The sequence below is a fragment of the Bubalus bubalis genome, chromosome 21 (genome assembly GCF_019923935.1).
Source record: "Bubalus bubalis isolate 160015118507 breed Murrah chromosome 21, NDDB_SH_1, whole genome shotgun sequence".
Taxonomy (NCBI): Eukaryota; Metazoa; Chordata; class Mammalia; order Artiodactyla; family Bovidae; genus Bubalus; species Bubalus bubalis.
In genome coordinates, this window is record NC_059177.1 from 50887644 (window position 1) to 50905004 (window position 17361).

Genomic DNA, 17361 nt, shown 5'->3' on the forward strand with positions numbered 1-17361 from the left:
CTACTCCGAGCCTCTCGGCCCTGCAGCTCCAACGCCGCGTAGTTTTATTTGTCCGGGAAGCACGGGTCTGTACACAATAAATAACATGGATGTAGGGACTGTGCCCTAATCGCGGCAGGAGGCGGGGGTAGGGCTAGACATCGACCAGGCCTTCAGCCTGCAGCTGGACAGGGGGACAGCAGGGCCCCCGACTTAGGGTGACCTGCGGCTGGAGACTGGGATGGTCACCCCTCAGAGTTCCACGCGCGTGTCGCGGTAGGCCCGGTCCAAGGCCCACTCCGGCTGCGAGTCGGCGCCACCTTCGCGGGCCAGGCGCGCCATCTCCTGCTGGAACAGCGCCTGCCGCGCCCGGCTGGGGTCCACGTTGATCCAGTTGTTGGCGATCCACTTAGTGCCGCGCGTGACCAGGCAGCCCCCGTGCAGCGAGTAGTCGTCCACGTCGCCCACCCAACCTAGGAGAGGAGGATGGTGTGAGGGGACCAGAGGGAATCTAGGCTGGGCTGGCCGGCCTGAGCTTGGCCTCCTATTGCTCAAGTGCGTGGCTAGGGCAGGCCCAGCTGTGCACACCTTCCGTGGCAAACATCTGGCCCCAGGGCCTCCTTGGCGGCTCAGCATCTCTCTCCAACGAATGCCTTTTCAACACCACTGCCCTTTGAAATCAGCTTTCTTGCTGCAGGGCCTGTCCACAGCCCTTCCCAGTCTGGGCTACTAAGGGGCATGTGTCCTCAGCCCCAGTGAGCTGAAAGGCTGGGGCATCAAAGAATCACAGGGTTCCAGATAACCCAGGAGGCTGCATGGGTGCAGCCTGCTGAAGTCACTGAGGATGGTCTTTGGGAGGCAGTAGGGGCAAAAAAAACCCAGAAAATATATGAAGGGGTGGGGGATTGCCAGAACCAGCTCACCAGGGTAGCAATCAGGGCTGGGTTAAGGAAGGCAGCTCCCTCCAGGTATCCCTGGCCTGGCCAAGGTCCTCACCTTGCCCGTCAGGCAGGTAGTTGTACCAGAAGACAGCTGTGCCCTGGCGGGGCTTGACACGCAGGTTACCCTTGTCACAGTGCCTCCGAGTGTCACGGAGGTCAACATCATCTTGAATCAGACTCTGTGGGCGGCAGAGTGGTGGGGTTTTCAAACCACCTGAACTGTAGGGCCAGGCAGCCAAAGGTGGCTCAAGGGAAACCAGTTGGATGTGCCCAGGGGATAGTCGAGGCCTCATCCCAGGTCTGGCAGCGTATGTACTATTTTTGTTTGCCCAAGGCCCTGCCATCCCACCAGAGGAACAGCCCGGTTGGCCCTTACCATTTCATCATAGGTTCTGTTGTCTGCTACAGGGAAGACAGTCTCGCCCCCACCGGTGACGTTGTTCAAATAAAACAGCACTGTCATGTAGCTGTAAGGCAGGGGGGCTGTTGAGCAAGTCCCCAGCTGTGGATGCTCCCAGGGGCTTACCTGTGGGCAGGATAAACTGCCCAGGTTCCCAGGGACCGGAGGGGCAGGCTGGGATCACTGACAACAGGGGAGGTCTGTACCAAATGTCCCTAGCCCATACTTCTCATGGACCCAGTTCCTTTTTGTGTGTCAGTTTTTTTGGTGTGGCCAAGATCACAGGTGCATGCACTTAGCTAAACTATGTGACCGTGCCTGAGGGCCTGCTGGGAAAGTTGAGCTAGCAGAAGCAGCAGAATCATGCAGACGGCTGGCTGCGACTAGAAGGGGGCTGAGCCAGAGCATGAAGAGGGAGGACCTTCAACCATGCCTTGGCAGGGGAAGAGGGGGACACAGCTTCAAGAGAAGCTGAGGTCTCCAGCAGTGCAGGCAGGATTAACAACCTGGGGAGGGGGGCGGAAAGAATCGGGTCCAGCCTTGTCCCTTCCTGAGGGATCTGGGGGTAAGTTGCAGTGTCTGTGGGTACCTTGGTCTGGCCGCTGAGACCAGACGACCACCCCTTTTGGAGCCCTTGATAAACAGCCTTGGGGGAGACATGTGGTGGGGGGAATTCTCAAGCAGGATGCTCAGCATTCTCCTGGCCCCATACCAAGGGGAACACCCACAGGGCAGGGCTGTGCTGGTGTCAGGGGGGTGCCGGGTCTGGGAGCCACCCCCAGTTGGGAGTACTTGCCGGCAGGAGGTCTCGAAGGGTACAGATTCATTGGCTACCAGCTTGGTGTGGGAGCAGATGGTCTCTGGGTACACGGGCCCGCTGTCCACATGGGCATGGTAGTGGCCTCCCTCGCCATACCGCACGACCTGAAGCGGCTCACTGAGCTCCACGATCTCGGGTGACAGGCGGGTGAGGCGCAGCACCCTGGTGGGCAGCAGGCATTCAGCTGGGTGGCCCCGTGCCAGGGGTGACACCCTGAAGGAGCTGGCCAGGTGAGTCGAGAGCCCGCCATGAGTGCTGCCCCTATTTCCCCTGGGAGCTCCCTAAGCCACCCTGGACTGGCCCTATAAGAGCAGGAAGGGGTAACTCCTGATGAACCAGAGACATTCACTGGCTGGGAAAAATTAGATTTCCATTAAGCCTAGGAGCGGGGAGGGAGACACTCCCTCCAGGAAGATGCTGTTTATCTAAAACCCCTGGCTACTCAGGGGCAGGGGGTCCTGTTGACAGAGTTAAGAGATCATTTCTCTAGTTAGCAGAAAACAAATATTCAATCTAGTACTAATCGCACGTGTGTATTGTTTGCCCACCATTAGGGCTAATTTGCCTTTGTTAATTGCCTGTCTCCAGTGAGTTCCAGTCCTGAGCTCTGTTCTCTTGGTCCCAGCCAAGGACCTCTGTGGGGGCCTGCGTGGTCTCCTCCCTGCATCAGGGAGCCCAGGCTCGGGTGCTCACCTCTGGCGGATGGCGCGCATGACGTGGTGGGCGCCTTCGCCCTGGTAGAGCCACGTGTGGTGGCTGTTCCGCACCAGCTGGCTGGACTCCGCCCTGTGGCTCCTCATGTACTTGTGGAAGTCGCGAAGGTCCATGTTGGAGAACTCCTGCAGGCTCAGCACTCCTGCACAGGGCATCCCCCCACCACCATCAATGCCCACCACGCCCGTGTGGGGAGGGCAGAGTGGGGAGGCTGCACCTTCCTACCTACCCCTGGCCTCAGGCACTGGGGGCCATGTGCACCTGTCCCCCAACCTGGACTCGGGTCAGATGAAGTTGGCTTCTGTCACATCAGGCCCTACAGGAAGACCCAGAGAAGTTCGTGTCCTCAGTTTAAGCCCTGATTTGGCCCCCAAAAGGATGAAGCCCAACCCCGTCAGATTGGCCAGAGTGGGCTCTCCATAGGAAGCTTAGGCCATATGGCCAAGACCCTAGGCCAAGGACTGCCCTCGGCCCTCCAGCCTGGCTCTGTAGAGCGTGGTGGCCACCCTCCGGTCCTGTAGAGGGTGAAGAAAGAGAGTGTTCAGTGCTGGATTTTGTCCCAGGCCTTCCACACTGGAGGATGTAAGCTGGAACCGGTCCCCAGGAGTTCTCTCATGACCTCAGGTCTCATCCTGGGTGGAACACCCCAGGCCAGTCCTGCCTGCTAGACAGTCTCCCTCAGCAGAGACAGTCAGGCTGCTCTCCCCAAAGAGAACACTCTCCCCTGTTCCTGCTCAAGCCACAAAGCTGGGCTCTACCCTCTAGGGGTTCCGGAAGAGTGGCTTGGTGTCTTTGCTACAAGTTACCCTGGTTGATCCCAATGACACACTCCCGTGCTTTGGCTGGGGCTTCTCTGAGGGTGGGGGCACTCGAGGGCTGTGAGTGTGTCACAGCGGGAGCGGGAGCAGCCTAGTGCCTCTCCAGGCACGGGTCCGGGCCAGATTCTTCACTCGGGGCTCACCAATTGAAAGGTCATCCTTCCAAGTCCTGTTTCTTCAACTGGTGCAGAACTTGGGCATGAGGGAAATGACTACGCCTGAGATACTTCCTGGGGGTTATTACCAAAGGGGAGGGTGCTTCTAGGACAGCTCTCCTGCCCACACCCACCCCCGGCAGTTAGAGGACTCCAGGCAGGCAAGAGGCAGGCAAGGGGAACCCTGGTTAGACCAGTCAGCTGGCGGGGACCATGTGCCTGGCTGGATAAGCGGATGCCAAGCTGACCTCACTGTTCCTTCACTCCCACTCCACCGCTCTGCCCTCTGCCAGCCAGCAGCCATACCTCCTGTACCCCACATGCTGCCCAACGAGGCCAAGAGGGTGCCCTCTGGACTGCCACCAAGGGGGAGCGGGTGGGTCTAGCTCCTGCCTCTTTCTGGGGTAAGGGCACGGCTGGCCCCTCACCTCCGGCTACTCTAGCAGCTGGGCCTAGGGGCCACCTGGCTGGGGGCAGGAGGAGGCTCTGGGACACAACAGTGACAAGATATGAGCTCACCATCCCCGTCAGGGTCAGCCTTGATGGCAGAGTACATCTCCTGAATGTTCTCTGGAGTCATCCACCGTCCATTCCCCAGGCGGTTCTGGGCCAGGACCTACACAGCACAAGATGGTGCCTCAGGGGGCTGGCTCCGGTGACGGAGAGTCGCCAGGGCACACACAGCTGCCCTGTTCTTTCTGGAGGGCGGAGGGTTCAGGTGACAGGACGTGGGTGAGGACGAAGGCCAGGGCCCGGGCTCCCAGTCCAGACACCGGAGGGCCATGAGCATCCTCAGCCCTGGGGGAGCTGTGGCTCCACCCGGAGGAATGTTGGCTTATTGGAGGCAAAGGGGAGGCCAGGCCGGCGTCCCACCCACACACCCCAGGTGAGGTGGGTGAGGCCAGGGCCTGGTACGAAGAGGGAAGAGGCACGGTCAGGAGATGACTGTCCACGGGGCCCCTTAGGAAGATCGGACTCTATGAGACGCCCTGTATAGGCAAGGGAGCCCACACCCCACCGAGACCTCTCTCAGAAGCCTGGGTGTGAGGGGCATGTAGAGAGGCAAGCAGACGTCTGGCTTCCTCGTTGCTGCCGCCTCACAGACAGTGAATCCTGTGGGGCTCTCAGCAATGGTGGCAAGGAAACCAGAGCGCAGACAGCATGGCACCCCAGGCACTGTGGCAGTAAGTGCCATCGGCCCCAGTAGATGCCCCCTTTGTCCTCCGGGGTTCCCAGGGCAGCAGGGGGCCCTCTGGGAGGGAAGGAGGACCCTGGCCCTGCTCATGCCCAAGGTTAGGTGGTATCAGGCTCCTGTGGTTGGGGCAGAGCAGCACGTGTAACCCGGCCACTAGAAAGACAAGTTGGGGGCGCTCCCACCCTGGGGCAGGGGGCTCCTCAAGGCCCCCCACCTCACGCAGCTGCAGGCGGCCATCGTGGTTCTGATCCAGCAGCTGGAAGAGGTCCAGCGGGCTGATCTGCATTGTGCCCATCGCTTCCTCGTACTCCTCGGTGGGCAGGATCTGGCTGCGCTGCAGCCCCTTCATCTGCGCCAGGTGGATGACAAGCCGACACTCCTCGTCGCTCAGGAAGCCGGGGATCTCTGCCAGGAGAGGAGGGGGTGAGGCCAAGGGCCTTCCGGTCTGCAGGGTGCCCGGGCTAGGTCCTGTCCCCTGCCGGTCACCCAGCCAGGAGGACCTCACACACCCCTTTACATCTGCTCTGGACTCGGAGTCCAAGGTCAAGTTGTCCTACAAAGGCTGGCCAGCGTTGGGACACGGGGCCTCTCTCTTGGATGCTGAGAACACGTGTGTTCCGGGGGAGTCCTGGGAGGAGAGCCAGAGCTACGCCGGGGGTGGGCCAACCCACCCTGGGGTGGGACCAAAGGCTCCAGGGTGAACCTGAGGGCCAGAGGGCTGACCTCCAGGCCTTAAGCGGGGAGAGGATGCTGGCAGGTGTGTGCTTTCCTTGATGCTTTTCAGCAGTGTTCACAGTGAATACGCCCGGTGCTCTTGGCCGTGCCACCCCCCACCCCACCCCACTCTCCTGCACAAGGGGGCTGGGAGGTCAGTGAGAGTCACTCGGGTTTTTGGCATGTGCTCTGAGAAGATGCCCCAGTGTTCTCTGCTTTGGGAACAAACGTGTACTGAACGCCTCCTTCCATGCCTATAAGCCCGAGTAAAGGCCACTCAGGCCGGGGCCCTGGCTCCAGTGTCTGGATGCCCCCACCCCAGCGGCTCAAACAGCTCAGTGGTGCCTGGATCGCAAACCTCACACCTGGCAAGCCCATATCCCAGCACTTCCAGAGGCTGGAGCCTGGGCCTCGCTTCATTCTCTTGTTCCTGGGAGAGACGCCTTCCTTGGACAGGTCACAAGAGGCCCACCCAGGAACTAACTGGAGAAAGAGCTGGGCTGCCGCTGTGACCCCCGAGAACTCCTGCTGCTCCTCTGGCTTTTCTCTCAGCATGAAGTTCCAGTTGTTGCCAAGGGGATGGAAAACAGCCACTCAGCCAGGACTGGAGCTGTTTTTAATAGTAATCACCGCAGATCACACTCAGGGAGCACAGACTCTGTGTCCTGTCCTAAGCACGTCATCAACTCTGTAATCTGTATCCTTGTCCTAGAAAACCAGGCCCCACGAATTCACCCTTCCTCCCCCAGAGAAGCCCCAAGCGCAGAGACACTGGCGACTTGGCCAGGGTGACACAGGCTGCTGTCCTGCAGAACCCAGGCTCACAGCCGGATTCTGCTTCCATGGAGAAGGGCCCAGATCCAACGACACCGAGGACAGGATACAAGCCCTCGCCCTTGGCCGGCTTGATCCCCTCAACCTGGCGAACCTGGAAAGGGTGTGAGCCACGCACTGGGAGCGGGGGGAGCGCTGCGGGACAATGGGTTAGACCAAACTGCTAATCCACAGAGTCACCTCCCAATGGCTTTAAAACATAAATGAACAAGAAAAGTAAACCAGAGAAAGAAAACACAAGCCCAGGTTTCTTCAGTTTATTAGGTGCCAGTAATTCACAGGCCCAAAGGAGATGCCACTCTCTCTACAGTCCCCTGCCATGTGCTAATCAAATCAAACAGTTCAGGCCAGCACATACGACCTAACCAGGAGGGTCTAAGCTCATGGGAGCTGGGCAAACACTGGCTCCTGGGGGGTGGGTATAGCACTATGAACTTCCCAACCTCAGTCCACCGAGACCCAGGCAGAGAAACCGGGTGACAGAGCGAGGGCTGCGGCTGCCGGTGGCACTGGTGATGCTGAGTGGTGATGGCGGGGCAGGGGCTCCCTGGGGCCCTGCAGAGCGCATGCCCACTCCTCAAGCCATGGTGCTGTGCCAGGGCACTGGCTACACAGAGATGCGGGCACCCAGCTTGCTGGACCATGACATGGTGGCCAAGGCTGTCCAGCAGTCAGTCAGCTGGTTGTCCCTGCTGGCCAGGGGGGGGTGCCACCCTGACACGTGCCTCTTCCTGCCTCATCTTTGCCCTGCTTTGCCTTGACAGGTGGGGCAGAGGCTTCCAGGGAAGGGTGGGGGGCGTCTCCCCAGCGGGGGCCAGTTCTGGTAGCTCTTCACTACTCACTGCCATGTGCCTACCAGTGCCAGGGGCGGACAGGCAGAGGAAGGACTCTTTGGTCAGGGTGTTGCCAGCAGAGAAGGAGCAGAGGCCCAGGGGACAGAGGAGATATGGGCAGGGGACTATCCTTGGTTAGCACCCTTGGTCTGGACCTGCAAATCAACAAGGGCTCTTGAATGTTGAGGCCGGGACAGTGAGCAGGCTGCTTTAGGCTGTGGGGCTGACCACCCTCTCCAGGGAGGTGTGCAAACTCTGCCCACAGGATCCTGCCAAGAGATGGAACCACGGCTCATGTGGTGGCTTTTTCTCTGCCAGAGTCCCGAGATTGCACGACTGACTCCCCTTCCCCAGCCTCACCTATCCTGAGAACAGCAGCCCCCTCAGTTTCTTCTCTGCAGAGCAGGGCCCTGCCTAGAGCCTCAGGGTGCAGCCTCAGCAGCAAGAATGGGCTCTTTCAGAACCTGAGGATGGGGCCCCTCTGCTCTTTGCCAACCCTAGTCCTGGCCGGAAACTGCAGGGTCCGGCAGGCCTTTCAGGTCGCGAGGGAGGGCCCTGCTTTCTCCCTCCAAGGTGAGGAGTGAAGGCCCAGAGTGCTGGTCCCCCACCCCCCCGCACCCCTCTCCCAGGCACTTGGCATCCACTGGAGCTGGAGGTGGGGGTGCGCTAGAAAGGTGGAAAGCAGCTTGGGTGAGGGGAGGGGTGAGGCTGGGAGGGGAGATATGGGCTGAGGGCTAAGACTTCAGCAAGCAAAGGAGCCAGGCCAGCTGTAGGGCTGTTGCTAGGTAACCAGGGTGTCGTTGCTCAGCAACCATGGAGTGTCTGGCTGGGCCTCTAGCCAGGAGCACCCAGAGGCCTCAGCCTGGAATCCAGGAACCGGGTCCTGAGTACCCACTGCCTCTGCCCCACAGGTTCATGTACCCATGCCGCAGCCAGCTGCAAGCCCATCAAAGCCTGCCACGGCCACCCCCAGTCAGCCATCCTGCCCTGCAGACACTTCCCCACCAGCCACAGCCTCTGTGCCTGTCATCTCCAACAGCTCCCACCCGAGCCGCCCACCAGAGTCTCTGCATTGCTTCTCTTGGCTGGTATCACCCTTGCTCGGCCCCAGGGGCTGCAATCCACCCTTTCAAATCACAACTCCCCAGGATCAGGTAAACGGGTCTCTGGTGGGAAGAAGGGAGGACAGTGGGAGGAACCTCTGCTGAGGGCTCCCCTCCTCCACCCGGGGCCCAGGGGAGCCTCACTCAACCCCTCCCCCCAGTATCACGCGCCGGCTGCAGGGACTGCGGGTTGCAGGACACCAGCTGGTCCAAGGAGGTCCTAGACAGACTCTGCACCAGCGATTTTGGTGAACCCTGGCGTCCAGCACCCCTTCCAACCCCTTTCAGGTGCGTTCATTACAGCGCCTGGCTGGGCACTAAGACAAAAGAGACAGGGCATGCCCAAATGTTGTGCCTGCTGAGAACAAAGAAGTTGGTTCTCTCTTCCTAAGTACGGGGCATTGCAAACACAACCACATCCAGGAGGACAGGCGTTCGCCAGAACCCTGATCCCAAGAGCAGATCATCAGACAAGAGGGGGCAGTTCACCAGGTGGAGGGGAGGAGGGGGTACTCAGAAATGCCAGGCTCATCACATGGCCCCTCTGATCCCTCCAGCTGTGAAGGTCAGCCTCTCCCAGCGCAAGGGTGAGGGTCCCAAGACCCTCAGACTCTCAGCTAGAGGTGCTGAGGGTAGGCCTGCTGCCCAACCCACCCTGGGGAGCTGGCGCCTGGTCTGCGATGCTGGCAGCATCCAGATGCCACGTGTGCACGGCCTCCTGCACGCAAGGCATGCTGGGACCTTTGTGCTGACCGGGGAGGTGCAGGGTCACTGTCGGCCAGTCACCATGGCCTGTGCTTGGAGCGGGGACCGCCACAATCTACGGCTGGCCGTGTGCTGGCGGCAGCAGGGTCAGTGCCCAGAACAGAGGCGACCCAGGTGGGGAGGGCCTGGGACGTGACAGCTGGAGCCTGTGCAGGGGCCCCGCACACCATGTGCTCCCCTGGACACACAGACCCCTCCTGCTGCTGCCCTCTGGGGATATGTGCACACCAGGGTCCAGAGACACTCCAAGCTTGCCCAGACCAGCAAGAGCAGGGCAGAAGCCCGCTTCTGTGGTCAGAATGAGGGGCCCCTTCCTGAACCAGCAGTGCTCTGCCGGGTAAAAGGCAGGCAGCTGCGTGTGCCGGGCGGGTACAACTAGCTTTCTGCACCTCCCAGCCCTGTGATGCCAGCCTGGCTGACGCCTGCTACTGCCACCAGCACCCCACGCTGAGCCTGAGGGCAGGCGCGAAGCCCTGGGTGACGCTCACCCAGGCACGATGCTGCTTGTCAAGCCCCAGATAGACTCGGTTATATCTTCCTGACCTCTACCGAGTCCACAGTTCTGCCAAGCAACAGGCCTGTGGAACAGCAGAGGCGGGGGTCCATGCAGAAAACTGTTAAGCTCCTCACTAACCTGAACTCATACACATACACTAAAATCCCTTCTCTATTTCTGCATGTCCAGTGTCTTGTCAAGAGAACACAGTGGTCTTAGGTAGCTGCTGAATTGTTTTTTTTAAGCTGAAAAAAGGATATGTCTGGAAACCCTACAATAAAGAGGCCATGGTTTTAAAACACAGTGCTTTGTGGGAGGCTGTCAATGACTCGTTTACCTTAGATGGTTAAGAAAGTGGAATAAAACTCTGGCTGGCCCACTGGGAGTGCCCCCTGCTGCTCTCGAAGAGGGTGCGGAATCAGGAGGCCCCTCCCCAGGGTGGTGGCGGCGGCCACTCTGTGCAGAGAGACTGAGGGCACCCAGTGAAGCCCTCCAGCTGACCAGTAACTGTCGGCCGTAGACTCTGGCCACTGGACACACAGCAAATCCAATCAGGCCCTCCCACGTGTGTAGCTCACCTTTAGGGGCAGACACAATTGCCAAATAAATACAGTAGACCAAGCAGCCTGATGCAACAGAGAGACTGGAAACCTCTTAAGGCCAGTCTGACGTGGAGAGAGGTCACTGAGGAGGGGAGGCCTGAGCAGAGGCCTGATGGGGGTAAAGGCACCCTCCATGAGAACCAAGCCTGAGCCTTCCGGTGGTGGGAACAGTGCATACAAGGGCGCCAAGGCAGCAGCGAGCTCAGAGTCTGAGAATGGACAGAGAGTGACGGAAAGGGGGGTGGTGGGAGATGAGAGGTGAGGGCCTCGTGGAGGATTTTAAGGAAGGGAGCAGATCCGATCTGCTGTTTAAATACAGAATGAGTGTGAGGCGGAGGGAGAAGCAAGCCACGTGAGAGAAAGCAGAGAGGTTGATGGTGACTCGGAACTGGAATGCCTCCCTTAACAGGACAATGCTCTGAACCCTTGGGAAATGCCTACCACAGTCAAGCAGGCATCTGCCAGGAACTCAGAATGGGCCTTCTGCGGCCCAGGTCCCATTTGCCAAATGTCTCCAAGAACAGAGGTGGGAAACAGGAAATGCTCCACAGAGGTGGAGGCACCCTGGGGTAAAACCCAGCCCCCTGTTTACACCCTGAACACCTACCCTTGAGCCCAAGCATCTTGGGCCCCTGAGGGTGACAGCAGGCCCCTTCTCCTTGGGCCCTGCCTGCTTCTCTAGGGCGACAGCAAGTGGACAGACAGACAGGCCCAGAAAGCGGACACTGTGCCTTCTTGGGGTGAGGCTTCCTTCTTTGGGTTCATTCAACACTGCGTTCAGGTACTGCCTCTCCTTGGACACCCTCTCCCCTGTGGCTGGCCTGTCTCGCAACTGGACTTCTTACAATCACGGATCACAGATCTCTTCTTGATTCGTCTCGCCTCGTTTCACCAAGCAGAAAGCCCCCAGACTTTCTGGGTAAAATGTGGGGCATCTTTCACCAAGACTGAGATGTAGGGTAGGAGATTCGGAGGACACGAGGACCAGAAGCAGGAAGATCTTGCTGCAACTGCCCGATTCTCCCAATCGTGCCCTTTGTAATGTGTCTGCAGCATCATTTGCTGGCTTAACCAGAATCAGTTTACCTTTGGTCAAATCTCTTCTGCTTCCTGTCATGTACTCTAGGTGACTTCAGGTCTGGGCTTCTCACTCTCGGCTTTGTAGGACTTGGACGCAACTTTGTTAGGGGGTTAGGGGTTATGTCTCATGGTTCACTTAACCAAACATACGTCTGAATTAAGCACATACGGGTCCAATAAAGGCGGATGAGAGAAGAAAGCACACCCACCTCATCGTGTCTGTCTCACAGCAGGGTAGCAGTAATGGGGAGAGTTGTTCCCTTTGCCTGGATCACTTGTTCCTTGACAACTTCACCTCACAGCTCCTGCAGGTCTTTGCTCAAATATCTTTCTCAGGAAGGCCCACCCTGGCCACCACACTCAGGGTTTCAACCCCAGCTGAAATTCTGCCCTACTTGTCTGTGACCACTTATCCCATCTGACACACACCAGGTGTGTTTGTTTAGTCTGTCTCCTCGCTGGAATGTCAGCTTCAGGTGTTCTTTTTGTTTTCCTATTTTGTCCAATGTTGTGTTCCCAGCAGCTCGACTAGTGCTTTGCACAGACTTCAGCGTTGTACAATAACAATCTTTGAGAGCCCCTCCCACCATAGGACTCACATCCTAACCTATTTCCCCTCAAACAGCGTGTGAAATCATTCTCACAGGTCTGGGATAATCCCCAACCAGTGCCCTCTGTCCCAGGGGTAACAGCGGTGCTCAGATGCTCTGCTTCGGTCCCCAGTTCCCTCCAGACAACCCCTTTCCCACTCCATTCCCCAGGAGCCAGGAACACCTCAGATCTGCAGGTAAGTGTGTCACTGAGGCTGGGTACCCAGGATGAGGTCTGGGAAAACCTATCCTGGGCAAGGTCATAGGTCCAGGGACCCCCATCTTGTTGATACTACTAGACTCTGAAGGACTTCAGAGTCTTCACAACTAGCACGCTGGCTCGACAGCGCAGACACCAGGGGTAGCCTGCCTCATTTGAATCCCAGCTTCGCCCTGATCTGGCTGTGTGAGCCTGCAAGCAAGTGGGGCTCGCTGTGCCTCGCTTTCACCCCCACCAGCCTGACAGTGGGATCTCCACCCACCTCACAGGGGGGTTGTGAGAATTAAGCCAAACGATCACATGAAGTCTAGCACATAAGAGCTCAGAAAATGTGAGCTATGGTGCCGGTTCCCAGTGAGGTCACCCTGGAAGGCTCTGCCTACTGTAATGGCTGAACGAAAACGCCATCCTAAGAAGAATCCCAGAGCGCAGAAAGCAAAGGCTGGTTTTGGGGGCACCAGCTTATCCACATTTGGACAGCCTGCTCCTTACCAGACCAGAGGGCCCATTTTGGGAGTGGAGTTTCCCCTCATATCAGCTAGGACCTGGTTATCAGTATCTGCAACCCTTCCCCCATTAACCACCTCAGAGAGGGTCCAAAGACAGTTTCAATAAAAGGTTTATAGGCACTAGCTTCTAGGTCACATGGCCCAGCCCTGTGATGGAAGGATTAGCGGCAGAAAGTAGAAGTCACAGAAGGGAGTGTAGAAAGGTCAGTGGTCACCCTATTTTAGAGGTGGGGGCGGGTACCTCACTTGGGGGCGACCTCTGGGTGGAAAAGACAGGGCTACTTTGAAGCAGCCATTTTCAAAACAGAAGTCACGTGGTCAAAGGAGCCTGAAGGCAGCCACCGAATCGCAGCCCATGGCCCTTCCCGGGGGGCGCCCGGCGAACTTACCGAAGAGCAGCGGCTTGAGGCTGAGGGTTCGGATGAAGTGATCCCTGTCGGCGACCAGCTGGATCTTGCGCTCATGCCCCACCTAAGGGAAAGCGGCACAGCGGGCAGCTAGGGAGGAGGGAAGGGAGCCCGGGTCCGGGGAGCGGCGGCGGGCGAGTGAGGGGGTGCGCGCGGCAGACCGGGGGCAGCGCACGGAGCGGCCCCCGGCAAGAGCGCCAGCCGCTTCGGGCTTGGTGGTGCAGGGCCTCACCTTGATGCCCTCCAGCCGGGTGAGGGGAGCCAAGGTGGGCGCGGGCGCGGGGCCCTGGGCGCGGCGCTGGGGCCCGGGGTCGTTGCTGTCTTCGCCGTTGCTGTAGTGCACGAAGAGCAGCAGCGCCAGTACGTTGCCCAGGTACAGGTGCACGAACACCATCAGCACCAGGAAGTAGGCGCGCGAGCAGATGCCGCGGGGCTTGCACAGCGGCCGGACCGGTGCGTCCTCGCAGTCGCCCAGCCCCGCCGCAGCCTCGGCCGGGTTGTGATGCCGTGCCGGCCACTGTGGACTCGGCGCTTCAGGCCGCGGGCCTGCCGCCGCCGCCGCCATGGCGCCCAGGCTGCGCGCGCACCCAGGGCAGGGGCCGCGGGTCGCACGCGCCTCGCCGTCGCCAGGACAACGGCCGCGGAGCCGGCGCGCGCCGCCGTCACCGGGAGAGGGTGCCAGGGGACGCCGCGCCCGCGCTGCACTCGAGATCTCCCGGCCCTGGACCCCGACCCACAGTAAAGTGTCTCTTTCCTGAGATGGGTTGTTGACAGGCAGAGATGCACACTCCCCAGGGCAGAAGCCGCGCCCCCCACAAACGCAGATGCACAGGTACTGGCAACCCCAGTGGTAGTTTTCTCCTTTTTAAGACGCACTTCCCTCTTCCGGGAAAAGTATGGTCTGCATTTTCTCGCTCCCGGAGTCGGGTGGCAATAAGGAGGCTGGGCCAAAATATGACTCAGTACTGCGGCGGGTTGGGGCGCCTTGGAGGCCAATTACTGCTCAAGTGATGGTGTGGGACCCATGGCGACACTGACGCTCGCCAGTGCAGGAGGTCAAGAGCGCCTTGAAGGTCTACTCTGCAGTAGGTGTGAACCTCCCAGGGAGGTCTGCAGGAGTCAGGTTTTAGGAACTGTCTGATGTGCGGGGTCCCATAGACTAGGGGACCCGGTCTGGAGCGGCCACAGGGGGCATCCTGGAGGAACCCTTGGCACCGGTAACAGTAACCTGCAGGAACGCAGCAGGTGCACAGGGAACACTCCTTGCCTCACCGCTGCCACATTCGGAAAGGGAGAAAGGGACTTTTCCATAAATGAGTCTTAAACGTCTTGGAAGCAAGTTAAACTCAGCTTATGCCCAAATATGGAGGTGAGAGGACATACCAAAGCTTGGTCTTTTTTTTCTCCAGTGCTCTGCTCCACACCACCCCCACCCCCCTACCCTGGAGATATGCAGACAAGAGCAACATCATTCACACGGTCCCCACAGGTGGTTTCTCCTTACCCTGTTTAGGCTCCCCAGCCCCTCCAACTTCCTCTCAGAAAAGTAATGTGTACCGTTTCTGGGCTTCTCAGTGGGGCAGGCCCACCTTCTCTTGAAGATTCTATTCACATGGCAGATTTCATCACTGTGCCATACATGGCTTCATCCAGTCACTCAGTCAAGTCACCCTTAGGGTCTATCTTACCAATATCCTTAGGATTCTAGAGAAACTACTGTCCAACAAAGTAAGTTCTAGATGCCACACACACTTTTATAATCAGAAACTTTATTTTGAGTAAACCACTCAACTTTGAGCAGATGACATTGCCTCAACTTTTTCTTTGAAGAAAACAAAGATATATGGTAAATTTGTGAAAACACTGTGCCTTCCTTTGCAGGGCAGAAGCATTCTGCCTGAACTTTTTCCATGCTCCTGATGATAGAGACAGCCACTTGGGGCATGGAAGGAAGTTCTCCACAGGTCAAAGGCTGCAGGCTGCGGTCTGGGCACAGACCCTCTCGCAGCTCCGGAGGCTGGGGGTCACAGCTGGCTGCAAGTGCACTGCGTGGCAGTCACACAGTGCAGACAATGCGCAGGGTGGGGCTGAAGGTGCAGAGCTGCAACTCAGGTCCTGCTGCTGCCACGGCGGTGACCAGAGGACTCAACGGAGAGGCGAACATTCCAGACGCTAGGACCTTCCATGTGCCAAAAGAGCAGGCATACCCCACCTCTAGGTAGACACTCTCCTCCTTCGTTTGGCTCAGCGCTTTCCAATTCTGGGTTCGTCTGTTATACTAACTTGTCCTCTCATTCCACCCCATGGTCCCTTCCTTGCAGGCGATGACAGGAAGAGGCAAAACATGACTGGGGAGAAAGGGGGCCTGCAGCCAACCATGGACCCCATGACCACAAGAGTTACAACTGTTCTCTGTCTTCCAAGAGCGATTCAGTTTGCAACTAACATGGTACCTGGGGGAATTACTGACTGAGGTGAAAATGTTGGAATATCAAAGAATTCCCAACACAATATTTATTCACAGATTTCCAAGCAACTCTTCCAGGAGGTCGAGGCGGCCCTGAATAAGAGCCGCAGGAACCCCAGGAATCACAGATTTAACTTCTGAAAGGCCCACAGGACCAGGTTCAGGACAAGTAGGATACCATGCAAACCGCTTGTTCCTTTGCACTGTGAAAAGACTGGCCTTTTCCCTGGCCAGCCTCCAGGTATAGGAGCGGGGACAACAAATTAGGAACCCCCCCTCCTCCACCAGCCTCAGAGTCCAGACCCCAGAGGTGTTGCCCTCCAACACTGGAAACCAGGCGAGGGGGAGCACACCCCACCCCCAGAGCAGGTCATGGAGACACACACTCCCGGTTAACATGAAAACAGTTTGTGCAGACACAGCCCCTGAGCCAGGCAGACCATTGCCCTAGGGATGGCTCTGCTGAACTCTGACCTCGACATTCACCAGAGGAGAGCGCAGCAGGCCAGCATCAGGTATAGCTGTGTGTCAACCTGGTCGGGGTCCCTCCACGGGAACACTGGCACAAAAGAAGGGGCCGAGGTAAAACAAGGCTTTGGGGGAATTATTCCCTTTGAAAGTGGATCTCTCTCTTCAGCAAACAAAAGAAAACTCTGCTGAACTCACGTCCCCTGGGCCGGAGGACCACAGCTCACCTATGCGCTCTGCTGTGGGCTCTGGCCTAAGTGGCCAGGCCCAGGTAAAGCTCACTTTCAAGATAAATGAGTCCACAGACACGCAGTGCCATTGGACATGATGATACCGGGGGCAAGATTCTGTTCTGTATGTCTCCTAACTGCCAACGTGAGGCAGTACCCTGATCACAGAAGGGTCTCCAAGGACCAGGCAGGAGGCTGGGCGTGATTCTCTGCACACTACAGTGTTACACAGGCCAACCCCATTTTCCACCATCTGCCACCCATGCTGTTCCCTTGGGGCTCCAGCTGTGGCCAAAGGCGTGTGAATCTGGAAAACAAGTACCACCCGGGGCCCTTATGCAGCAGACATCCTGAGGCAAGGGGGTGGACAGCGTATGTTGCATTCTAAGTAAAATAGCTAGAGGGTAAAACACTCCAATGCCAGTTTATTTTTAAAAAGGGTTCTGTGTCATTCTATGGTTTGTTTGCCCCCCGGTTTTTTTTTTTTTTTTTTGTATAATTGTACAACCTTTGAAAATTACATAAGTTGTAATGATCTAATACTATTAATAGTCATTCAGAAAAACTTTCCTTCCCTCCCAGCAACTATCCAGGGGGAACTGACGGTCCTGAGAAGAGGCCAATTCAACGGGGCCTCTACCCTGGTGGAAACAAAAAGCAAAAAGAGGAGGGGAAAAAAAAAACCAGAAATCGACTAAGAGGTGTGTGGCCAGTGTCTCTCAGGAGTGGGGTCCTGGCTGTTGCCTGGGGTCGTGAGAGGCAGGGAGCCTGCAGCATCCAGCACGGCAGCCGAGAGACCTCGCAGCCACATCGTCCTCACGCCGGCACGCCCGAGTCCCAGTCTAGGTGTCATGGAAGTCCTTCAGCAGCGTTCTCCTCCGCTGCTCTGCTATGTGCATCTGGTTCTCTAAGTCCTGCACCAGGGAAGCAAGACACGGGCTTGCATGGCCCAGCCCCGTGAGGACGGGCTAGCTGAAGCCGCCCCCTGCCACAGGCTCCGAGGTGTCAAAAGCACGGCCCT

The 17361-nt window shown here is 58.0% G+C and overlaps 2 protein-coding genes across 5 annotated transcripts in view; both read right to left on the reverse strand.

The window, feature by feature from the left end:
* Positions 1–12: 12 nt before the first annotated feature.
* P4HTM (prolyl 4-hydroxylase, transmembrane) lies at positions 13–14035 on the reverse strand. Its single transcript, XM_025272036.3, has 9 exons — positions 13408–14035; positions 13158–13239; positions 5237–5427; positions 4347–4443; positions 2834–2996; positions 2117–2302; positions 1297–1387; positions 976–1099; positions 13–452 (listed from the first exon to the last, which is right to left on the reverse strand). Exons 1-9 carry the CDS (start codon positions 13738–13740, stop codon positions 232–234), a joined length of 1488 nt encoding a protein of 495 aa, XP_025127821.3. The 5' UTR covers positions 13741–14035; the 3' UTR covers positions 13–231.
* Positions 14036–16745: 2710 nt separating this feature from the next.
* The window catches only part of ARIH2 (ariadne RBR E3 ubiquitin protein ligase 2), a 37486-nt gene continuing 36870 nt past the window's right edge, over positions 16746–17361 (reverse strand). For all 4 annotated transcript variants that reach the window (XM_025272682.3, XM_025272681.3, XM_044933570.2 and 1 more), the window contains one exon: positions 16746–17254. In XM_025272682.3, the coding sequence (XP_025128467.1) occupies positions 17248–17254 (7 nt within the window). In that variant the 3' untranslated portion in view covers positions 16746–17247. The remainder of the gene's footprint in view (positions 17255–17361) is intronic.